We start from the raw sequence: 26,202 nt of genomic DNA, 5'->3' as shown, positions 1-26,202 counted from the left end.
TCTCTCTCTACCTGCCTCTCTGCTACTTGTGCGCGCGCGCTCTCTCTCTCTCTGTCAAATAAATAAATAAATAAATAATCTTAAAAAAATAAGTGGACTCTCACAGACAACGATGCACAAACATTCTGATGAGAAAGTTCCACAATCTGATGACATGGGAAGCATGGGATCACAGTGCCTCAGGGGGACACAGTGGGGACACAGTGCAGGAGGAGGAAGGTAATGAGGGCATAGGATCATGTTTCCTGCATCTCTCAGAGGACCCAGCCCACCTCCATGGCCAGGCTCCTGAGAGACCATAGAGAAAACCAAAGGCACACCCCATATAGAGTAGTTTCATTTGGTTATCATGTGTTCAGATGCCAGGAAAGTAACTGATCCCAAATGTTTGCTGTTGAGGATGGTTTTGAAACTGGCAGCTGCTTGGAGTAAACTCGGGACTCCTCTCTTCCTCCTCAATCACATGTTCTGATCTCACAACTGGTGGATCAATTAGGAGCCCCTGAAGTGGAGAAAATTTGCATAACTACTAACAGTCACTGACCCAAGGACATAGAAAGGAATAAAAGAGGCTGGGGTGGAACCCAGCAGTGCTGTGGGATCTCAGGAAGCAGAGCTCTGGGCATCTCCACCATGGACTGGATTCCTCTCCTGCTCCCTGTCCTCACTCTCTGCACAGGTGGTGTCCCTGGACCCTCTGCAAATCCTCAGCCCCTACAGGACCTGAGCTGAGCCTGACTCAGGACTTGAGCTCAAACCAAGAAAAACCTCATTATGGGGACCCAGGGAAGGAGCCCCTGAACCTCACACCAACTTCTCCTCTTCTGTCTTTTCAGGCTCCATGGCCTCCAGTGTGTTGACTCAGCCTCATTCGGTGTCAGTGTCCCTGGGACAGACAGCTACCATCACCTGCTCTGGAGAGATACTGTCAGAAAAATATGCATATTGGTACCAGCAGAAGCCAGGCCAACCCCCTGTGCAGGTCATTTATAAGGACACTGAGCGTCCCTCTGGGATCCCAGACCGATTCTCTGGCTCCAGTTCAGGGACCACACACACCCTGACCATCAACGGGGCCCAGGCCGAGGATGAGGCTGACTATTACTGTCAGTCATCAGAAAGCAGTGGTGAAGCTCACAGTGACACAGGCAGATGGGGAAGTGAGACAAAATCCCCTTCCCTGCCTGTGTCTCAACCTCCTCCAGCCCCAGGAGGACTATGCACAGAGCAGGGAGCAGGTTTAGTCTAGGATCCAACATCTGAGATCCACAGGCTGACTCTCCTTACACACCTTCAGACAGGTTCTACAAGATGGATTGGCAGAGGATAAGGACACATTTATTATAACTATACTTAAGCTGTGGATGTGAGCTCATGAATGACTGAATATGTTAGAAGCAAACAATAGAAGACATTTTCCAAAGCCCAAATCTTTTAAAACTTCCCTAAAAGATAATCATATATTCTGAGACTTAAAAATACAGAGATGGAGATTGACAGCAGATTACATGTTACCAAAGAAGGGAATAGTCACCTTGATGTCACAGCAATAGAGATTGTTCAAAATGAAACACAGAGTGAAATAGCTGGAGAAATTGAAGAAAGTCCCAGTGTAGGGAGGACAGCTTCTTTCTACCTAAAGATGTGTAATTGGAGTAACTGAGGCAGAGACAGTGGGGAGTGGATGGTGACTGAAAACATATCTGAAGGAAAAAGAGCCACCAAGTTCTCAAATTGTGAAACCCATAAACCAATGTATCCAAGAAGCTCAACGAAGCTCGGGCACAGGGAACATGAGAGACAGCACAGCAGATATCGTAATGAAATCACTGCAAACCAGTGATTGTAGACACTCTCACAGCCAGAGAGGAGAGTCGTGTTTCCTATAGGGATCCAGTACCGTGGTGGGAATACATTCCTCCTTACAAACCAAGTAAACTGGACAAATGAGTTGGGGGGGGGCAATGTCTTCAAAATACAACTAAAAAAACGGACAATCTTATTTTTTTTATTTTTGTATTCTCTGATGCTCATCATCTATGTCAGTCATCCTCCCACCCCACCTTGTGGTAATCGCCAGTTTGTTTTCTACACTGAAGAGTTTGTTTCTTGTGTTAACCTTCATTTTTAACCAGTCAAAATGTCATTGAAAAGTGAGACAAACTAAACCTTTCTCAGACTGTAAACCTCCCAGAACTGATCACCCACAGACTCTTGGCACAAGAGACAGTGAAGGACACCCTGGGACAGAAGGAAAGTGTAGCAGAGTGAAATGTGAGTCTACACAATGGTATAAAAATTATCAGATAGCAAAAACTAAATGGGTAAATGTAAAAAGATTTTATTATTTAGTGTCTACTAAAGAGTCAACTGTTTAGGTAGAAATAAGAACAATATATTGTGATTTATAATGTGCATCTATAAAATATATGACAATCGTCAGTAAAAATGTTGGGGAAAGAAAATTTTCTTATCACATCCTTCTTCTACATGTAATCGACACCATGTCACAAGAAGGTACTTGACAATTAGCAGTGAAGATCTCCAACACCAAGTAAGACACCAAAATAAAACCATTTGAACCACAAAGAGAAAGAGCTGGTAAGGTGTATTAGTTAGGGTTCTCCAGGGAATATGGATCCAATATGGCCTATAATTCATACACACCTGGATATATATTCATATGTTACACACACATACCCAGAGAGACAGAAACAGGGAGATAGACAGAAGCTGATTTAAAGAAATGGGTCATAGGGACACCAAGGTCGTTCAGTCAGATCACACTCCTTACTTGGTAGGGAACATGCTTCTCCCTATGGCTGGAACTCCCCTTGCTTGTTCTCTCTCACTCTTTCTCTCCCAAATAAATAAATAAATAGATAGATAAATAAATGCTTTTTTAAAAATGTGCATGCACTCAAGATGCAGGGAGGCCAGAAGCCTGGATTTTCTAGCAAGAATGATGTTGCAATGTCTCATCTAAATGTAGTCTGAGCGCTGACAGGATCACAGGACACAGAGAAGAAAGTTAAAGGGTCCAAATCCAATTCCTACAGATGAAATTCCAATGTCTCAGATCACAAATCCAGGGGTCGAGAGTAACAGCAGACACGACAAAGCAAAGAACACATGAGGGAACCTGAAGACACAGCACAGACACTGCAAAGTGAGAGAGTGAAGAAAAGACACAAGAGTAAACAGAGAATCCCCAAGCTGGAGGACATCTTTAGGGGTGGAATAGGATGTAACGTGTCCAAAAAGGAGAGACAGTGGTGTGTAGGGGATGGAAAAATGTTTGGACAGTCATTGGTGAGAATGTTCCAAACTTGATGAAACTGAAGATGCACGGGTCCAAGAATCTCAACAGACCACAAGCACAAGACAAAGGAAGAGAAAACAACAACACATATTTATATCAAATATTCAAGGCCATGAACAAGAGAGTCTTAGAAGCAGCCAGAGGGAAAGAGTCCCTGCCCTCAGGGGAACAAACAGAAGAAGATGTTAGTGCTTTTTGCGTCGGTAGAAATGCCAGCAAGAGACACTGGATTAATGTCTCTAAATTAGAGATGAAAGAACGGGGCGGGGGTGGTGGGGAAGAACCAATTCATCCAGGGAAATCATCCTTCACAAATGAAGTCTCAATGAAAATTTTCACATAAAATAAGTGAAAGAAGTTTTCATCAGCTGACACGCAATACAAGCAACAATATAGATCCCTTAGGAAGATAAAATAATTCTAGGAAGAATCTGAATCTACAAAATGAATATAAACATCATAAATGCTAACTAGGGGGATAAATATTAAGACCTCTTTATTATCTAATTCTCTTTAAAAGTGTGCAGAAAAATATACTGTGCAGAACATAAAATAACTATGTATGTTGGAACTCCTGACAGAGTTGAAATAATATGTAGGAAAATCGCAGTGACTATGATGAGAGGTGAGACACAGAAGGATGTTATCAGGTGCTTATATACCATATAAATTGGTAGCATCACAGAACGTAGACTATTGCAAGTTATTGATCATCAGACAGAAGGAACTTAAGCAAAAATGGGAGATAAGATGGAATCATTTAAAAATATTATGTTAATCAAAAATATATACATGGAAAGAAGGAACAAAGGACACATGGGACAACAAGAACATAAAGGAAGTTGCTATATTGAAATGATATTACTAGTCACATTCAGGAAATGCTCTAAATGCCAAGATTAAAGACAAAGATTGTTATATTGAATTTCACTGCAACACCCAAGTAGATGCTGCCCATCAGAAACCTCCAGGAAGGGAAGTGACACAGAATCTAAGCCACAATTTAAGATCATTCCCACACAATTCTGCTCCATAATCTGGGACATGAAACATTCATAGGGAACACATAGAAAATCTAAGAAGATGAATGGAGTCCCTAAAAATAATTAGGATGATTTTCTCTTATGTGTATCACACACAGGATGAAGAGATGGAATACACACAGTGAACGTTACATGAGAACAGATACAAAATGCCCACACATGTCCCTTCTCTCCAAGACTTTAAGATTTTCAAACACAGAGTGACCAGAGCTCTCCAAGAAGAGTTGAGAGGTGATTTTGGCTCTCACATCATGCACCAGATCCAGGAAGCCCACCCAGAAGCACAGAGATTCTCTCTACCAGGCTGAGAAGGAACATCTTCAGGAGGACCAGTGAGAAAATGAGGGAGGCTTGCAGGGGGGAAGACTCAGCTGTGGACTCAACAGACAGATTCTTATCCCCACCATGACATGGACCCTGCTGCTCTCTCTCTCCTCACTCCCTGCCCAGGGGCTATCCCAGGCCCTCCCTACAGGTTCAGCTCCCACAGAACCCTGACCATGACCCTGACCCAGAGGTTGGCCCAGGGCTTGATGCAGGGGTTGGGAAAACAGAGAATGTCCCCCAGAGTTTCTTGAAATTGGCGGTCCTCTGTTCACTTGTAAGACTCAGATGCCCCTGTAGATGGCCATGAGATCCCTGTCACTCCCACTGGCTCAGGAGAGTAGAGCCGAAGATAAAGTGGTGATACAGAAGGGAGCCAGCAGGACCCAGCCCAGGCCCCAGCACAGCCAACCTGCCTCCACTGCCCCATAGACTCTGCATTTCTAACCTGAAACACAAGCCCACAGACCCTCCCACTTGCAAGGGGAGGGTAGGAGGCTCCCTGATAGACCAGGCCAGGAGGGGGAATGGCTGTGAGTCTGGGGGCACAACCCCAGATGTACACTCTCTTCTTTAAACCATAGTCAAGTTCTGCCCCAGAGGCTCCAGGTCTAAATCTAAGACACCTGGGCTGCATTACCAGACTCCCCCTATTTTCCTCTGTTTTCCTGGGAATTTATTCTCTGGGCATCTGCTTTACTTGCAGTGAAATGGGGAAGCTAATACTCAAGTAGGAAATATGTCATTTCAAATTAAATGATACAAAACACTGAAGTGTCTCTTTAATGAGAACAACTCAGGGGGTTCTTGGTGTTGGAGTCTCCAGTACACTTCTGTGGGTACGCAAGGAAAAGTTTTCAGCTACACTGTACCTACAGCATGTGTGATTGGATCCAGGTCTGAAGGAGCAGTTTGCCAACATCACCAAGCCACAGACTAGGATATTTTACAAATCCTCCCACACCAAACTTCTGGAGGTGAGGGCTGGATAATAAAAAAAAAGTAATAAAAACAGCAGTAATAACAATAAAGTTAAATATATTCCTGCTAACTTAACTTTACACCAGAATCATCACCTGTCACTCCCATGATCCAACTACATCGATAGTGATGCAGGAAGCATCGATTCTGATTCCTAAATACACAGGAACCCGGTGGCTGTGAGACATCACACAGGTTTGTTTGGACACTGACTCTTCAAATGCACTACACTGTACCTTCCCTCTCATTCTTATAACAAGACAGCAGTCTAGGGCAGGGCATTTCAACCCTGGGACAACTACAGGAATTGCACCTGTCCTGTAGCCTGCACCATGTATGTGACTTGTCTGTGTTTGGCTGGACAGGGCAGTGGGGCAGTTGCCTGTGGGAGGCTGGGAACCTTTGTCCACACTCTTTCTCAGGTGACAGGTGCTGCGGAGCAACTTACAGGAGGGAAGCTCGGGGTCTGAGTCCATCTCCACCAGCAGGGGGCAGCAGAGCTGCATCAGGAGCTGCAGGACAGAAACTGGAGCTGTCCAGGGGGAGCCTCACAGGGACATCAGGCCTGGCTGTCAACAGGTTGTCTGAGGTTCAGTCGTCAGAGACTGTCAGGATGATCCATCCTAACTCCCTAGGCTGCAAGGACCATGTTCTGAGGGTCAGACACACTGTGTCAACCAGAACACTGACAAGAGTCCTGACACAGTGAACATCTCACCTGGGAAATTCAGGTCCCTTCTCTGTCCACCAGTGTCTCCAGGGACTGACTTCTCTGTGCTGGGCACATCCAGAGACACTCACACTCTGCCTCTCCTTCCCCATCTCCACCCCAACTCAGACCTGGGGCTGCGGCATCTTTGTTCAAGAGCATCTCCGGGGGTAGTAGGCAGAGCACTCAGGGATCCTGCTTCCTGGAGGAGAAATTGGAGCCTCTTTGTGAGAATTCCTCCAGAGTGATGTGATTCTTTTGGCTGCAGGGACCATGGCGCAGGCTCTCGAGCTCACAACATATGGGAACGTGTGATCATGTAGATCCTTGCAGGATCACAGACCTTGAGGTTGCTTCTCATGGATTCAGGCCATTTTCATATGTTTCCATGAAACATTAATGAAAAAATTAAAAGGGAAAAAATGGCTGACAATGCCAGTTGCTGGTCTGCTGTGGGATGGGGGCTGTCATAGAGACAATAGCACCATGTGTAAATAGACTACAAATCCTGATAAATCTCCAAAAGCAGTGGTTATTAGGCAAAGTAAACTTGCACTTACAAGATGATGAACGAACCTCAGAATGAGAGAGTTTCCTATTCTGCTGATATGCCAAGGGTGGTACCACAGTGTCTGTGGGGACACAGAGGGAACCTGAAGGAGGGGGGCAGGGAAGGTACTGAGGTCACAGAACCACCTTTCCCTGAATCACATGTTGTCTGACTCTCTCAGAGAGACCAGACCAGCCACATGGCCAGGATTCTGGAAGGCCATGAACTAGCACCAAAAGACCCCAGACAGAATGGGTAGGGACAGTGGTTGTGTTCAAACCCCAGAATTGTGAGTGTGATACTAAATTTGGAGACCAAGGCTCATTTTCTGATCTGAGAGTTGCTTAGAGGAAGCTGAGATTTCCTCTCTTCCTCTTCAGTCACCTGGTCTGAGCTCACAAGTGGTTTGAATGCATGTGCAGTCCCAGAGAGGAGGAAATTTGCATAAATACTAACAATCACACACCCCAGGGCCTGGAAAGAAATAAGAGAGAATAGAGTGAGCCTGGCCCAGCTGTAGTTCTCAGAAGACAGAGCACCAAGCACATGCACCATGGCTTGTACTCCTATCTCACTTCTCGTCCTCACTCTCTGCACAGGTGCTGTCTCCAGTCCTGCCCGCACTCAGCTGCACAGGACCTGAGTTGAGCCTGCGTCAAACCCCAAGCTTAGGCACAGCATAGCCTCAATATTGGGACCCTGGGATGAGTCCTTGGACTTCATTGCAACCTCTCCTCTTCTGTCTTTTCAGGCTCTGTGACCTCCAGTGAGCTGACTCAGCCGCTCTTTGTGTCAGTGGCCCTAGGTCAGATGGCTAAAATCACCTGCACTGGAGAGGAACTGGAATATGGTTATGTACATTGGTACCAGCAGAAGCCAGGTCAGGCCCCTTTGATGGTCTTTTATGATGATAGTCAGCGGCCCTCTGGGATCCCAGAGTGAATCTTTGAGTCCAAGTCAGGGAACACGGCCACCCTGACCATCGGCAGAGCACAGGCTGAGGACTAGGCTGACTATTACTGTCAGTACTATGACAACAGTGCTGGTGCTCACAGTAACACAGGCAGATGGGGAAGTGAGACACAAACCCCTTCCCCATCTGTGTCACCCTCTCTTCCAATGCCAGCAGATCTGTGCACAGAGCACTGAGCAGGTCTGTCCCAGGTCCCGAGGTCTGAGGTCTCCAGTTTGTCCTCTTCCCCCCAGTCCTCCAGGCAGGCTGCACAGGGCAGATCAGCATGGAATTTGTAATCAATTATTAGAACTCTGTTTCCCTGGGACTGTGGGTGAAGAAAAGACTACACATGTGAGAAGCAGAAATGGAAGACATTTTTTAAAGAACATTTCTTTTAAAAACTTCCCTAAATGAATATGTCTGAAATTTAAAAATACAGGGGATAGACTGATAGCAAGTATGATGCTGGAAAAGAAAAAAATAGGGAATTTGATGAAAAAGTGATATAAAGTGTTCAAAATGAAAGACACAGTGAAATGACAAATTAATGAAGGCTAAGTGCCTGTAGGACACCTTTGTGCCACCCAGACAATGTGCAAGTGCAGGGGCTTCAGGGAGGGAAGGTATGAAACTGAGGGTGAATCAAAAAAATAGGAGAAGAAACAATCTACAGAAAGGCTTCAAATTTGGAGAAACCGAGGAACTAATATATCCAGGAAGCTCAATGAAGCTCAGGCACAGGGAACATGAGAGACAGCACAGGACACATTGTATGAAATTACAACAAAACAACAATGCAGAAACTCTCACAACCAGAGAGGAGAGTCATGTTTCCTACAGAGAACTAACATCATGGAGGAAGTACATTTCTCATCATGAAATATGTAAACTACAAAACTGTAGAAAAAAAAGAGATACATTTTCAAATTCTAGTAGGAAATATCTGTCATCTTTGGTCTTTACTGACAAAAAATGTCATTGCAAAGTGAAGACGAAATCAACCTTTCTTAGACAACAGTCTTCCCAGAACTGATCACCCACAAACCCTCAGCATGAGTGACAGTGATGGATGCCCCTCCAAGAGAAGGAAAGAGTAACAGAGGGAAAAGTGAGTCTGCACAAACTATAATAAGCTTGGGAAATCATAACTACATGGATAAATCTAAAACAAGTTTTAGTGGTTAATGCCTAGAAATACAGTCATGTGCTTAAAGCAAAAACCATAGCAACGTGTTTGATTTATAGTGGAAGAACAAGTAAAACATGACAATGAAAGCAGAAATGATGAGGGAGATGGGACCATGTTACGATGTCCTTATCCTGCAAGTGAATGATGTCAGGTCACTGGGAGGAACTCTGTTAAGGTAGGAAGTGAGGACTGACTGCAAACCACAAGAAAAAAGAACTATTAAAACAACATCATTTTAACAACAAAGAGTGGGGCGCCTGGGTGGCTCAGTTGGTTAAAGCCTCTGCCTTCAGCTCAGGTCATGATTCCCAGGGTCCTGGAATCCAGCCCTGCATCGGGCTCTCTGCTCCGCAGGGAGCCTGCTTCCCCCTTTCTCTCTGCCTGCCTCTCTGCCTACTGGTGATCTCTGTCTGTCAACTAAATAAATAAAATCTTAAATAAAAAGAAAAACAACAACAACAACAACAACAACAAAGAGCTATAGCTACTAAGGTGCATGACTTAGGAATATCCGGAGGATACAGATCTAATAGGACATGGATGTCATGTGTGGGTAAGTGTGTATTTCTCTGTGATGCACAGAGAGACAGAGATGGTGGGAGAAAGTCACTCAGGCTAAGAATCAGCTCAGGCAGTCCTGGGGTGGCAGGTCTGGAAGCTGCAGGACAGGACAGAAGGCATGGAAGTCAGGAAAATGTTGCAGACTTTCAACCAAATTTCGTCTGAAGGATTGAAAAGCTAAGAGGAGATAGAGAAGAAAATTAAAGCACGCCAATCAAACCACTGGAGATGAAAACAACAGTGTGTCAGATCACAAACACAACAGTTGAAATTACCAGCAGACACGACAAGATGAAGACCGTGAGGGAATCTGAAGATGCAGCACAGACATGGCAAGTGAAAGGCACAGAGAGACTTTATAAGTGAGCAGAGCAGCACTCAGTGTAGGAAAATGTGAGTAATGTCATGCACATGTGATTGTCAACACAGGAAGTGAGGGTGGGGAGGGGAGGATAAAAAAATATTTGAGGAGTATTTGCCAAAAATGTTTCAAATTTCATGAAAATTCAGTACCTATAGTTTCCGAATTCTTGAGAAACCCTAAGTACATGAAATACAGGGTGTGGGGGAAAACAACAACCCAACCCCCATACAAAATCACATTGTGTAAGGCAGAGAAAAAGAGATAGTGTGAAAAACACCCTGAGAGGAAAGACACTAGATTCAGAGAAACAGTGAAGGATACCAACGAATTTCTCATGAGCATAAATGCACACAGAGGACAGTGGCTTAACATCTTCAAAATACTAAACAAACAAACAAAAACCCTTATTTCTTTATCCATGGGAAATATCCTTCCATAACAAAGGCCTTAAAAAACATTTTTTCATCTCTACCAAACTGACAGAACTGACCATCAGCAGACCCATAACACAGGAAATACTACTGGATGTCCCTCAGGCAGGAGGAAGGGAATCCGGAAAGAATCCGGATCTACGAAATGATTGTAAGAGTCAGAAATTATAACTACAGGGATAAATATGAAGAATGTTTTTGACGATTTAACTCTCTTTGAAAAATAAATCACTGTCTAGAGCAAATCTAATTCACTGCATATGTTGGAATTTATCACATAGCTAACAGTGATGGGTATGGCATTCCTACCACAGCCCTGAGAAAAGAGAGTGGGAATTGGTCTCTAATGTCTGATGCTCCCTGTCCCATAGTGTGACGTCACCTGAATGTAGCCTGTGATGAGTCACAGATGACAGGACAGCAAGGAGTTACAGTAATAAGACAAAACAGAAAAACAAAGCAGATTATAGAAAAATGCTCCAATTCTCAAGAAGAAGATAAAAATGGAAGAGGAGAAAAGACAACACATGGAACATAGAGAAAATAAAAATCAGGATGGGCTCTAACAAACTATGTTACCACACAAAGTCAGGAAAGGGTCTAAACCCCCAAATTAAAAACAGACATTGTCAAAATGATTTTAATAGCAACACTGAAGGATGAGAAAACTACATAATAATCTTATACTAAGTACAAGATCAAGACAATATTCGCACTCAATTCTGTTCCATAATTCAAGATGTAAAAAAAAAGCACAGAACAGAGAATCTGGGAAGTTAAACTGAACTCTTATACGTGGTCAAGATGGAATATTTCATGTCTAGTGTATCTGAAACACTCGCTTGAAAGAGAGTAGAACACTCATTTGAAATAGAATCAAATGATCACATGACAAATTTCATGAGAACTTCAACAGAAATGCCATCCTCTGTCCCTCTCCCCAGTTGTGATGCAGCTCAAACACGGAGTGACCAGAGCTCCCCTATGGAGCTAAGAGGTGAGCAAAGCTCCACATCAGCCAAACCTGTGCAGCTCACACAGAAGCAAGAAGATTCTCTCTGCCAGCATGAGGACCATTTTCACAGGAACCAGTGAAAGGGCATGAGGGAGTCTCAGGGAGGCCAGGCTCAGCAGTGGACTCAAGAGAAAGAGTCTGGGCTGCCCACCAATGCTTGGACCCTCCTCTGCTCCTCCTCCTCACTTGCTACCCAGGTGCTGCCCAGGCTCTGCTCACAGACTCAGCCCCCACAGGACCCTGAGCCTGACCCTGACCCTGAGCTCTGCCCAGAGGGTGCCAGAGAGGGTGGGACCCAGAGAATGAGCCCGTACAGGACTTTTGTCCACTGCAAGAATCATCTGACCCTATTACTGTGCCCATGAGACCCCTGTCACTCCTTCAAACATGGAGCACACAGAGAACAAAACAATAATATAGAGCAGATGCAGCAGGACCCGGGTCAGGCCCCTGTACCACCAAACAGTCTCTACTCTCCCCACAGATTCTCCAACTCAAACCTGGGGCATGACATCCCTGACCCTCTACATGGGCTGTCTAGCCAAGTTCCCTTATAGGTCAGGCCATGTAGAGGATGGCAGTGAGCTGAGGGACAGAAGTCCTGCTGCCCAGCCTGGCTTCACCCTCCCTTCCTCCTGTCCTGGTCAAGCTCTTCCCTAATGAGACCAGTATCTGAATCCAGTACATCTGGTCTCCACTTCTGGACTTGCCCCACTCTCCTCTGTTTTCCTGGGAAGCTCACCTCTCTGAGCCTCAGCTTTACCTGCTATGAAATGGGGAAGTTTACACTCAAGTAAGAAACACTGTTTAAATTTCACATTAGTATATGTACTGCCGAAGCAAGCACTTCATTTCACATTAAATGATACAAAATATTTTAAGAGTTCTACTAATCAGAGAGAATCAATGTGAGTTCAGTGAGTTGAGCTTGTAGTTGGAGTGTCTGGTCGTCCTCTGTGGGAATCCAAGGAAAAGTTTTCAGCTGCCCTGTGACCTGCATCATGTGCATTAACAGATGCCCAGTTCCACAAAAGCACAGAATAGGCTACAAATCCTCCCACAATACTCATGAGAAGAGGGCTGGAGTAATTTAGAATGCAGTAAAAGTAACACTATTGAGGATAAAAATTAAGGTTTGCCTGCTCAACTGAACTTAGCACCAGAAGCATTGCCTGTTGCTCCCATGACCCAACTATATGGATACGGATTCAAGAAGCATAGGTCTGATTCCTAAATACACAGGAACCCAGTGGCTGTGGGACATCACACAGGTTTGTCTGGACACTGATCCTTTTGAAATGCACTGCATTGACCCACGCACTTTTCTTTCTGAAAGAAGACAGTGGGCTACTCCAGGGCATTTCAACCCTGGAAAAAGTAAAATAATCCCACCTGCCCTGCCTCCTGCACCTTGTATATGACCTTCTCTGCTGGGCTGGGCAGACCAGGGGGGCAGCTGCCTGTGGGAGGCTGGAAACCCTGGTCAACACCCCTACTCATGTGACAGGTGCTCCGGGGTGACCTGCAGGAGGGAAGCTCCTGGTCTGAGTCCCTTTCCACCAGCAGGGGGACAGCAGAGCTGCATCAGGAGCTGCAGGACAGAGGCTGGGGCTGCCCAGGGGTCTTCAGGAATACCAGGCCAGGATTTCAGCAGGTTGTCTAAAGTTCAGTCCTCAGAGGCTGTCAGGATGATCCATCCTAACTCCTCTGGCTACAAGGACCTTGTTCTGAGGGTCAGACACACAGTGTCACCCAGGACACTGACAGGAGTCCTGACACAGTAAATATCTGTTAGGGTCCGTAATCAAATGGGCGAGACTGATACAAAGCAAAGGTCAAGCAAAGCTTTATTTCATGCCAAGCATTGAGAATCAAACTGACCTGTCAGGGCCATTTCTTGCAAAGAGGCGACCCCTCCCAGCCTCACAGACTAACTTTTATAGAGGTAGTTTAGCCGGGCTATACATAGGTGGCCAATGAGATTGCAATACACAGAGAAAACTGCACAGTCATGCTAGGTCTGCCACACACAGAAAAAAACTGCAAGGTAACACACGGGTGTCCAATTGAATTTTGATTTACCCCAGTTAGATATATGCACGCCCCACTGATTGGATGTCTTCACCTGGCCTGACCCACCCTTGTATCTAGGCTTTGCAAGTAAGTTCCTCTGGGAGGGGCGGGGTCAATCTAAGTTCACTACATAAACACAAAATGAATCCCTCTGGCCAACCAGGCCCTTACATCCCCCCTTTTCTTTGGAGATTAGTCAAATCCTTGACTTTTCAGCCACTTCTATGTTCTCCGGTTGTAAGGGGTTACACTGAGCATGTAAGTCTAACATTTTTATTGCTCTAGATTGCTTTTGTACAAATGACACCAGTGCACAGTCGCCCGATGAGTTAGCCATTTATCGCTTTGTATAACCTTTTCCATTTTTCCTAATTTCGTTCATCTAATTTCCTACCTATACTTTACATAAAGAGGTAACAATAGGAGCAACAATAAACTCATAATCTTTTGAGTTTTAGCTTTAGTCCACAGTCAGCAGTGTCCATTGGCTGTGGCTTCCACCTCTGGGGGGTGTCCTCGGCTCATTTGATGTGACCCGTGTGAATCCAGGCCCTGATGCCTTCTACTTTTATCGCTGTGGGGGTGGTCAGGATGACAGTAAATGGTCCCTTTCAGCGAGGCTCCAAGTTTCCCACTTGGTGACGCCATATCCAAACCAAGTCCCCGGGTTGCTAAGGATGTGGTCCCACTTCCGTCTCTGTCTCAGTGTGGGCAGTTCGGATCCCTTTGAGGGTTCTTTTTAAGACAGACTGTAATGCCTGCAGTGACTTGAGTACCGACTGATCAGTCATTTCTGCTAGGGCAACCTCTTGTAGCTGAGGGCAGAGCAGGGTGGGGGGATGATGAGATCTCCCAAACATTATTTCAAATGGGGTCACCTTGTTTAAGTAGGGTGTACATCACGCCCTGAGGAGGGCGAAAGGAAGGAGATCCACCCATCCACCGCCGGTCTCCAGAATTAGCTTTGTAAAGGTCTCTTTAAGAGTCCAGTTCATTCTCTCTACTTGTCCAGAACTCTGGGGCCGGTAGGCAAAATACAGTTTCCAATTAGTACCCACAGCCTTGGCCAATGCCTGTGAGACCAAACTCACAAATGCAGGGCCGTTGTCTAACCTGATTGCAAGAGGCAGCCCAAACCTTGGAATTATTTCTTCTAATAGCTTTTTGGCTACCACTCCTGCTGTCTCATGTTTGGTGGGAAAAAGCCTCTACCCAGCCTGAAAAGGTATCTACAAAAACTAACATATACTTGTGCCCATATTTTCCAGGTTTCATTTCTGTAAAATCTATTTCCCAATAAATTCCTGGTTCCTTACCTCTTTCTCTTTTCCCTCTTCCCATTCTAGTTCCTCCCACATTAACTGCCTGGCATTGAGCACATCTATCAACTATATCCGGAACCATATGCCCTAATTTAGAAACCTGGAACTGCTTACCTATAAGTTCCTTGAGTTTGCGTGTCCTTAAATGAGTACCCTGATGTATCTGGTCTACTAAATTCTTACCTAGTCATCAAGGAAGAATTAACTTTCCTGTTTTACTCTTAGCCCAGTCCCCTTCATAGTCCAATTTAACCCATTTTTGTAGATACTTTAAATCTTCTTCTGAATAGTTCGTTTTTTCTGGTAGGGCTGGAGCCGGGACTGTAACCAGCTCTTGCAATTTTTCTTGGGCTGCTTGCTTTGTGGCTCGATCTGCTAATTGATTTCCTTTTGAAATCAGATCAGTCCCCTTTTGGTGTCCTGGGCAATGCATAACGGCCACCTCTTTTGGGTCCCAAATAGCCTGGAGGAGAGCCAATATTTCTCCTCTGTTTTTAATTCCTTTTCCTTCTGCTGTTAATAAGCTCCTTTCTTTATAAATAGCCCCATGTATATGGAGAGTAGCAAAGGTGTACCTGCTGTGCCTATAGATGTTGGCGGTTTTACCTTTGGCCATCTGGAGTGCCTTGGTGAGTGCAATCAGCTCCATTTTTTGCACTGAGGTTCCATGTGGCAGGGCTGCCATCCAGAGTTCCTGCTCAGAGGAAACCACCGCAGCCCCTGCATATCTCTTTCCATCGACCATGTAGCTACTCCTGTCTGTGAACAGAGCCATCTCTGCATCCAGAAGGGGAATGTTCATGAGGTCCAACCTTACTCCAGTGACTTGGGTTTGGACCTCATTGCAATCATGTGGATGGTCAGCCAGCTCCTCTGGCAGCAGCGTGGCTGTATTTAGCACCACCGGGGGCTGGAAGGTCACTCTTGGTTCGTTGAGGAGGAAGTCCTGATACCCTGTCACTTGGGTGTTCATCATCCATCAGTCGGGTAGACTCCAGAGAAGGCACTCAATAGCGTGGGTGGTGGTCAAGATGAGATTTTGACTCAAAGTCAATTTACTTGCATCCTTGACCAGGAGGGCCATGGCAGCCATTATGCGGAGACAAGGGGGGAACCCAGCTGCTACTGGATCTAGTTTCTTGCTAAGATAGGCTACTGGCCTTTGCCAAGGCCCCAGAGTCTGAGTCAAAACTCCTTTGGCCACCCCTGCTTTTTCATCCACATACAAGTGGAAGGGCTTGGTAACATCTGGGATGGCCAATGCTGGAGCACTCAGTAATGTTGTTTGTAATTCCCAAAATGCTCCTTCTGCCTCAGTTGTCCACTCTATCATAGTGAGCCCCCCTTTTGCCAGTTTGTAGAGCGGTCAGGCAATCTCTGCAAACCGTGGTATCCACAGCCTACATTAGCCCACCATCCCAAGAAACTTCCTCATTTGTCAGACGTGGTGGGGTGGGGGTATCGAGTGTTACCTGTTTCCTGGACTCAGACAGTGAACACACTCCCTCATGGAGATCAAAGCCTAGATAAGTGGCGTGGCTCTGGCAGAGCTGTGCTTTCCTTGTTGACACCCATTACCCTTTTTCCTGCAGAATCTGTAAGAGAGCTCTCGTCCCTGCTAACATGACTCATAGTCCTCAGCGGCTATTAGCAAGGTATCAACATACTGTAACAGAGTGACTCCTGGGTTGGAGGTTCTGTACTCATGCAAATCCTCATGTAGGGCCTTGTCAAAGATAGTGGGCAGATTCTTGAACCCTTGGGGAAGTCTTGTCCAGGTGAGCTGGCCTTGGAATCCTTCCTGTGGGTCAGACCACTCAAAAGCAAAAAGGTGCTGAGAATTCCTTTGCTAAAGACATGCAGAAAAATGCATCCTTGAGATCTAAGACGGTATACACAGTTGTTCTGGGGCACAGGAGGGAGAGTATGGTATAGGGGTTAGACACTGTCAGGTGGATATCTTCAACCTGTTTATTAACTTCCCGCAAGTCCTGAATGGGTTGGTACTCCCCAGTCTCGGCCTTTTCGACCAGCAGCAAAGGTGTGTTCCATGGAGATTTGCAAGGAACTAGGATCTCATCTCCTCAGAGGCAGTTAATGTGCTTTCTGATCCCTTCCTTTGCTTCCCGAGGGGTGGAGTACAGCTGGACGTGAACAGCTGTAGCCATCGCTTTTAATTGTACCACCACTGGAGGCTGTCCCTTGGCCAAGCCAGGGGACTTCCCTTCTGGCCAGACTTTGGGAAACTCGACCTGTAGGGTTTGGAGAAGGCTCCTTTCTCTTGTCTCCTCTGGTTCTGAGACTGGCTCGTAAAGAAGGTATTCATCTTCTGCTGCCACAAACATCTGCACAGTTGTCCATTTATGTCTTTCTATGCCATTCGCCCCTTGTACCCAGACTTCCTCTCTAGATAGTTTTCCCATAGGTTTCAAATGATTTCCCCTCCACTTCAATTTTTACCCGAGGTTCAAGGAGGGGCTCCAAACCACAGCCCCTTCAGTCTCTGGAGGCCAGCATGGCCATCTTCCTTTTGGGGCACTCCCTGGCCCAATGTCCTTTTTCCTTACAGTAAGCACACTGATCTGAATCTAAGTCTTCCCACCTGCCTTCTCTGTGCTTAGGCTTTTCCTTCCTTTTACCATCCCCTACCTGCCTCATATAATGCCAAAACCTTTCTCCTGTGCATCCCTGTTGTTAAACACCTTTGCTGCTATTCCCACTAACTTAGATTCTTCCCTTCAAATCCTTCAATTTTCTGAAGTTTCCTATATCTGGGGCTGACTGACTGGCAAAGCAAGATCATCTAAATGAGCTATCGTGCAACTTCCCTGAAGTTTACCTCAAGTTGTCTAGCTTAGGTAAACAAACATTTAAAGACAATCAAATCTAGAATTTAACATCCATAAATGTGTGTTATTAAAACATAATTTTTCTCTCTAAAATAACCCTCATTTCCAGAGATAGCCAAATCAGGACTAATTTATTTGAAAAACAAGTCCAGTTTTAACAAACTTGGCCTAATTATTTACATAAGCTCAGCAAGAACAGTGCGTGATCATATAAATATTTTAGAATCTGCTTTGCTGGAACTTCTTGTAAGGAATCTCTAGGTTGAACTTATAATAGCCTCTCCAGGCCAGAAGCCAAGCTACATACTTGCCATCAGACATGCCTGCAATACCTGTCGATTTGGGCGAATTCCTCTTCCTGAGGCCCCCAAAGAATCCTGAGGTTCCTGCACCTGCCAGGAAGTAACATCCTTTACTCACCTGTTGAGTCTGCTGGGAACTCTCTAAGCAAGGTAACAGGCCAACAGTTCCAAAGGGCTTTATGGTTCCAGGTTTTATAAAGTCAATCTTAGTTCCTTTAAGCTGTCTAGTCATATCTGAGTCTTTTCAAAAATGACATTCTAGTCAAAGCCTTGGCAAAATAACCAGTGTTTCCAATGGTGTCCTGTTACAACGAGAACAGATTCTTATTGAACTTATGCAAATGACTGATTGCCATGGAAGAAAGAATACTTGCTGAGACCTTTTGGTTTCAGAGGGTTCAGATAGAGAGAAAGAGTTGAATATCTTGATTTGTTTACAAATGACTACTTTTATATCTCTGTAAGTTACAGATAACTTAAGAAAAAGTTTCCCTAGTCTGGAAGAGCAAACATTAAAGAACCATTAATGTTTAAAATAAGACAAAACATCAAGAGATACAACATTACAATCTTCCAGTTCACCTAGTCCCATGTTAATAATTCTGGCTTAGTCCGAATGCAGCTTTTACTTCTGTAAATTCTTACCCATTTCAGTTCCAGGATTTCAACATATCAAAGACCTGTATTTGTCCTGAAAGTCTTTCCATATGAATTTCCTTTAAGGTGGAAGTCATTTTACAAGAGAATTATTAGAAGGCAAATTTATGAATCAGTTAAGTACAAAACGTGTTCACCAGCAGATTTCAAAAGCACAAGCCCAGTTCCAGCAGCCAACGCTCTAGCATTTTATCCCATTTGGTTAAGACCTAGATATCCAACATATTTAGTTCCATTTGTAATTCAAGCAACCCTTCACAGTTTCAGGTTACCAAAGACTTCAGAAGCCACTTTAACAATTACACATTAAAACCTTGAGACAGACAAATAACCATCTCCACTTCAGATGCCATGCTCTCCCGCCAGCAAGGGGGAGGGGCTAGGCAGTCCACGTCGGGCCAGAGAAGGCAAGGAATTCCCTGAAACAAAGGGAGTTTCGGCAGCTGCTTGAGAATATTCCTTAAAGTCTCTGTCTCGAGTTAGACTAACCCCATTTGGCTCCAGTCATAGCCCTTAACACATGAAATGAGTGAGGGAGAAGCCCCACATCTATTATGAGGAACAGAGAGACGAAAATCAGAGTCCCCTGACTCTCTGCTTGCCCCATTCCTTCAAATACAACAAACAATGCAACAGATAAGAAAAAGACAGGACAAAACAACCACAGACCCAGCAACCCTCACCCAGAACCTGCTGCTGGTGGGGGTTTTCTCAGCCCCCTAGAGATGCTCACCCATGGGGATTTTCTTGGTCCCCTAGGGATGAGCAACACTACAGGCAACAAAAGACAAGACAAAGACAACCAAACCCAGCGGCCGGTGGAGATTTTCTCGGTCTCTTGCAACCACCTGCTGGTGGGGGTTTTCTCAGCCCCCTGACTGCCCAGGGGGACTCGAACCCCCTGGCAGGTACCAGAAGAGGGATGGGGTGTCCCCTGCATCCACTCCAGCCCTGGGGAGCATGGCTGCATCCAGCTTCTCCCCAGTGGGCCATACCCTGGAGCTCCACAACCAGACACACAGGATCCCATGATCTTACCTCCAGAGGCTTTTCCCAGAAATTCTGATGCTGGCTCAGTTCTCATCATTTGATTGCGGACGAGCCCCCAATGTAATCAAAGGAGCGAGACTGATACAAAGTGAAGGTCAAGCAAAGCTTTATTTTGCACCAAGCATCGAGAATCAAACTGACCAGTCAGGGCCGTTTCTTGCAAAGAGGAGACCCCTCCCAGCCTCACAGACTAACTTTTATAGAGGTAGTTTAGCCGGGCTATACACAGGTGGCCAATGAGATTGCAATACACAGAGAAAACTGCACAGTCATGCTAGGTCTGCCACACACAAAAAAACTGCTAGGTAACACACAGGTGTCCAGTTGAATTTCAATTTACCCCAGTTAGATATATGTGCACCCCACTGATTGGATGTCTTCACGTGACCTGACCCACCCTTGTATCTAGGCTTTGCAAGTAAGTTCCTCTGGGAGGGGCGGGGTCGATCTAAGTTCACTACATAAAAACAAAATGAATCCCTCTGGCCAACCAGGCCCTTACACATCTCACCTGGGAAATTCAGGTCCCCTCTCTGTCCACCAGTGTCCCCAGAGACTGACTCCTCTGTGCTGGGCACATTCAGAGACACCCAATGACTCACATTCTGCCTCTCCTTCCCCACCTCCACCCCAACTCAGACCTGGGGCTGCAGCTCCTTTGTTCAAGGGCATCTCAGGGAGCAGGAGGCAGAACACTCAGGACCCTGGTCCCTGGAAGGAGCATCCGAGACTCCTTGTGAGACTGTCTCCAGAGTAACATGACTCTCATGGCTGCAAGGACCATGGCTCAGGGCCTGGAGCTCACACCATATGGGAACATGTGATCATGTGGATCTTCACAAGACCACCAACCTTGAAATATTTTCATATGGATTCAGGCCATATTAATAGGTTTGCATGAAACGTTGATGAAAAAAGTAAGCAATATCAACTGGTTGATTATGTCAATTGCTGGTCTGCTGTGGGATGGGGGCTTCATAGAGACAATAGCACCATGTGTAAATAGACTGGAAATCCTGATGAATCTCCAACAGCAGGTGGTTGTTTGACTAGTAAGCTCCCACTTACAAAATGATGATGAACCTCAAAATGAGAGAGTTTCCTATTTTGTTGTCATGCCACAGATGGGACCACAGAGTCTCTGGGGTATAGAGAGGGAACGAGAAGCCAGGGAAGGAGGTCATGAGGTCACTGAACCACCTTTCCCTGACTCTAGTGTTGTTTGAATTTCTCAGAGGGACCAGACCAGCAGCCCATGGCCAGAAATCTGGAAGACCCTGGGCCAGCCCCAGACAAACCCCAGGCAGAATGGGTAGGGTCAGTGGTTGTGTTCAAATCCCTGGAATGTGATCATGATACCAAATTTAGAGACCAACTTTCATTTTCTGACCTGAGAGCTGTTGGAGAAAGCTGCAGGATCATTTCTCCCTCCTCATTCACCTGGCCTGAGCTTGTAGATGGTTTGATTCCCAGAGAGGAGGAAATTTGCATAAATACTATCAACCACAGAACAAAAGGCCTGGAAAGAAATAAGAGAGGTCAGGGTGAGGCTGATTCAGCTGTGATTTGCAGAAGCAGCCCCGAGGAAATCTGCCATGGCCTGGACCCCTCTCTCGCTCCTCCTCCTCCTCACTCTCTGCACTGGTGCTGTCCTCAGTCCTGCCCACACTCTCAGCCCCACAGGACCTGAGCTGAGCCTGCCACAAACCTTGAGCACAGGCACAGCACAACCTCAGAATTAGGATCCTGGGATGAGTCCCTGGACCTCTCCTCTTCTGTATTTTCAGGCTCCGTGGTCTCCAGTGAGCTGACTCAGCCACCCTTTGTGTCAGTGGCCCTGGGACAGATGGCTACAATCACCTGCACTGGAGAGGAACTGAATATGATTATGTACACTGGTACCAGTAAAAGCCAGGAGAAGCCCCTTTGACAGTCATTTATGTAGATAGTGAGTGGCCCTCTGGGATCCCAGAGCGATTCTCTGGCTCCAAGTCAGGGAACATGGCCACCCTCACCATCAGCATGGCACAGGTCGAGGACAAGGCTCACTATTACTGTCAAGTGTGGGATAGTGGTAATGCTCACAGTGACACAGGCAGATGGGGAAGTGAAACACAAACCAGTTGCCCATCTGTGTCACCCTCTCCTCCAGCTCCAGGAGGAGAGCAGAGCAATGAAGTTCAGGCCCAGGTCCCCAGGTCTGAGGTCCCCAGTCTGTCCCATTCCTCCCAGTCCTCCAGGCAGGCTGCACAGCGCATATCACCAGCGCATTTGTAATCAGTTGTTAGGACTCCATTTCCTCTGGGACTTTGTGTGGAGGAAGGACTGCACATGTGAAAAGCAGAAATGGAACACCTTTTTAAAGAACTTTTCTTTTAAAACTTCCTTAAATGAATATGTCTGAAATTTAAAAATACTGGGGATATACTGACAGGAAATATAATGCTGTCGGGAAAACTGATGCCATAGCAATGGAAAGTATTCAAAATGAAACACATGGTGAAATACCTAATAAAATAAATGAAGGCTCATTGCCCGGATGATACCTTTACATCACCGAGACAGTGTGCAAGTGTAGGGACTTAAGGGAGGGAAGGTGAGGAACTGGGGGTGAAATAAAAAGTCTGTGAAGATATAATCTAAAAAAAGCTACAGACACAGGGAGACAAGATGGCGGGGAAGTAGGAGTAGGCGCTGTTTCAACCTGTACCCTAAAGTGAGCTGATTACCTAGCAAAGAACTCCGATAACCCATGAAATCAGCCTGAGATCAGAATTATACACATCTGGATCTCTACAGGGGCAGAAGACGCCAGTGGGCAGGTAAAGCAGAGTGGGAACATTGGACTGATATCGGAGGGTAAACAAAAGGGGGAAGGAGCCACCAGAGGCGACCCATTGGAAAGTAATGCCCCAATACAAGAGTGCCCTGCATCTAGGGACCAGCATTAACTTGGAGTCTGGTTAAAAGCGCTCAAAAAGAGCAAAGGATCATGGGGGGAAATTGTGGGAATTTGGGCAGTTAAAGACAGGGGCTTAAGTCCCTGGACCCAGGACAGTCACCCCTGGTGCAAAGCCAGAGTGCGGCAGAGAAACCAGGTCTTGGTCCCTGAGCCACCAGCACACCTGAGAGCGCATGGGGTGTGGCTCTTATGAGGGGCTGGGAGCCTCGCCAGCCGGCAGAAGCACAGCCATTTTGTAGTCCCCACATGAGCGCTGAGCGGTGCTATCAGAGCCTGAATCACGCCCCACGCCCTCCCCTGAGAGTGGTGCGCTCAGGCACCAGCCCAGCACTCTCGGACCCGGAAAGACCAGGTACTCCCAGCTTGGGACAGCAGGAAAATCTCAGTGTGTGATCGCTCCTTGGAACTTCTCTGGCGGTCTGGAGCTGCCCAGACAGCCGCTGCTGTCGTGGGTTTGGGTACAAGCAGGAGTTCCTGTGTCCCCCAGGGACCGCGACTCAGAACCTGCTCTGCCAGTGGCCAAGAGAGAACTTATGTGCTCTGCAGCACCCAGAGGGAAATAGACTGAGGCTTCTCTCTGAGAGGGAGGTCTGGGTGCAGTTTGCTTTCCTCTAAACCCCAAAAACCATCAAAAGCTGTCCAGGCGAGAGAAAACAAACAAACAAACAAACATAAAAACCTCCAGAGAACAAAAGCCTGAAAAACCGGTTTCCTCAGAGCCCACCCCCTTGATGGGGATGGGAGGCGTTAACTCAGGGAACATTGCCTGAAAACCCACGTGGCATGCCCCTCCCCCAGCAAGCCAAACAGGAAAAAAAAAAAAAAAAAGAGATGACAAGAGAACAACCACCACTACTTCATAGATACAAGTTTTATTTTTAATCCGTTGCCACTATTCTGGTTCATTTTTTATAGATAATTTTTAACCTATTTACCATCACAGTGAGATGTCCAGTACATAAATTCCATAATAGCCTTTTAACCTGACTTTTTGATACATATACCCGAGTCTTTTTTTAGCTTTTCTTTTTTTTTTTAACTTTTAGTTTAGTGTACTTTAATTTAGTTTATCCTTTTTTTATTTTTATTTTTTAATATTCATATAGAATTAAACTTCAAGGTAATCCCCTTTCCCCAATCAACATTACCCCTATAGGTAAACCAATTTTTAATCCCCCTTTATCTTACAAAAGTAGAGTCCTTTAACAAAGAGATCAAGATACACCCAGGAGGAATCAAAATAAACTTCCTCGCCCACAGTGAGAATTTATAACCACTCTCCCATGTTTTTCTTCCACCAGTGTTTCTGTGTGTTTGTGTTTGTCCTGATAGTATATAAATCTTATACTTGGGGTTCTTTTTGAGGAGGTTCTTTTTTTTTCTTTTTTGCTTTTATATATATATATATATATATATATATATATATATATATATATCTTGTCTACTTGACAAATCTTATATTGGAGCCCATTTGGGCTGAGATTTCTTATTTATCTTTCTTTTTTTTCCTGTCTCTTTCTCTCTCTCTCTTTTTTTCTTTTTCTTTTCTTTTTTCTCTCTTTCTTTTATCTTTCATTTGGGTGGGAACTCCTGATTGCTCAGAAGTGTTCCATGGTGCACCTTGACTGCACCACTGTTGATACATCCAGCTACATCAGTTCAGCCATCTCTCACCAAAATGACTAGGAGGAAGAATGCACAACAGAAGAAATATTCAGAGGATGGGCCTTCTGCAACAGAGCTAATGGCTATCGACATAGACAATATGTCAGAAAGGGAATTCAGGCTAACAATTATCCAGGCAATAGCTAGGTTGGATAAAGCCATGGATGACCAAACAGAATTGATTAGGGCAGAACTAAAAGCCACCAAGGATGATGTTCACAATGTTAGGGTAGAACTAACAGCAACCAGGGATGATGTTCACAATGCCCTCAATGAGTTCCAATCTAATCTAAATTCTCTAAAAGCTAGTATAACTGAAACAGAAGATAGAATTAGTGATCTGGAGGACAAACAGATAGAGAGAAAGTATCAGGAGGAAGACTGGAACATGAAAACAGAACTAGGGAAATAAGTGATGCCATGAAACATTCCAACGTCAGAATTTTTGGAATTCCTGAAGAGGAGGAGAAAAAAAGAAGTCTAGAAGATATAGTGGAAGAAGTTGTCCATGAAAATTTTCCCAATCTCACGAATGGAAGAGCATTCATGTACTAGACTCAGAATGATTTCCCCCCAAGATTATAGGTTCGTGAAAGTCCTCGAGGCACCTAATAGTAAGAATGAAGAATTATAATTGTAGGCAGGCCCTCTTGGAATCAGCTAGGACAAAGAAGCTCCGTACATACAGAGGAAAGCCCATCAGAATAATGCCAGACCTGTCCACAGAAACCTGGAAAGCCAGAAAGGGCTGGCAAGATATATTCAGGGCACTAAATGAGAAAAACATGCAGCCAAGAATACTTTATCCAGCAAGACTGACATTCAAAATGAATGGCGTTGGGGCGCCTGGGTGGCTTAGTGGGTTAAGCCTCTGCCTTTGGCTCAGGTCATGATCTCAGGGTCCTGGGATCAAGCCCCGCATGGGGCTCTCTGCTCAGCAGGGAGCCTGCTTCCCCCTCTCTCTCTGCTTCTCCCTCTCTCTCTGCTTCCCCCTCTCTCTCTGCCTGCCCCTCTGCCTACCTGTGATCTCTCTCTCTCTCTCTGTCAAATTAAAAAAAAAAAAAAATGAATGGCGAGATAAAGAGTTTCCAAGACCGGCAAGGCTTAAAAGAGTATGCGACCACCAAGCCAACACTGCAGGAAATATTAAGGGGGGTTCTATAAAGAGCAAAAATCCTAAAAATATCATTGAACAGAAACACAGAGACAATCTACAGAAAGAAAGACTTCAAAGGTAACACAATGTCAATAGAAACGTAACTATCAATAATCACTCTCAATGTGAATGGCCTAAATGCGCCCATAAAATGACACAGGGCTGCAGATTGGATAAAACAACAGGACCCATCCATATATTGTCTACAAGAGACCCATTTCGAACCTAAGGATACACCCAGACTGAAAGTGAAGGGATGGAGAAGCATCTTTCATGCCAATGGGCCTCAAAAGAAGGCCAGGGTAGCAATTCTCATATCAGATAAATTAGATTTTAAACTAAAGACTGTAGTCAGAGATACAGAAAGACACTACATAATTCTTAAAGGGACTCTCCACCAAGAATATCTAACAATTGTAAATATTTATGTCCCCAATATGGGAGCAGCCAATTACATAAGAAAACTATTAATCAAGATAAAGAGTAATACTGATATGAATACATTAATAGTAGGAGATCTTAACATGCCTCTCTCAGTAATAGACAGATCATGCAAGCAGAAAATCAATAAAGAAACAAGAGCATTGAATAACACATTGGACCAGATGGACCTCATAGATATATATAGAACATTCCACTCTAAAACAACAGAATACTCATTCTTCTCAAGTGCACATGGAACCTTCTCCAAAATAGACCACATACTGGGTCAAAAATCAGGA

The 26,202-nt window shown here is 45.2% G+C and overlaps 1 gene segment (V, D, J or C); it reads left to right on the top strand.

Annotated features, from left to right (window-relative positions):
* Window positions 1-579: 579 nt before the first annotated feature.
* Window positions 580-21,627, top strand: LOC111139908. The segment is given in 4 exon segments: window positions 580-679; window positions 837-1,160; window positions 7,681-7,809; window positions 21,485-21,627. Coding segments are annotated over 4 exon segments (642 nt in total).
* Window positions 21,628-26,202: the final 4,575 nt, after the last annotated feature.

This window comes from Enhydra lutris, unplaced genomic scaffold (assembly GCF_002288905.1).
Source record: "Enhydra lutris kenyoni isolate GAN:26980312 unplaced genomic scaffold, ASM228890v2 scaffoldscaffold124, whole genome shotgun sequence".
NCBI classification, from domain to species: domain Eukaryota; kingdom Metazoa; phylum Chordata; class Mammalia; order Carnivora; family Mustelidae; genus Enhydra; species Enhydra lutris.
The sequence above is the reverse complement of the archived record's forward strand: the minus strand, read 5'-3'. Positions and strand labels throughout refer to the sequence as shown.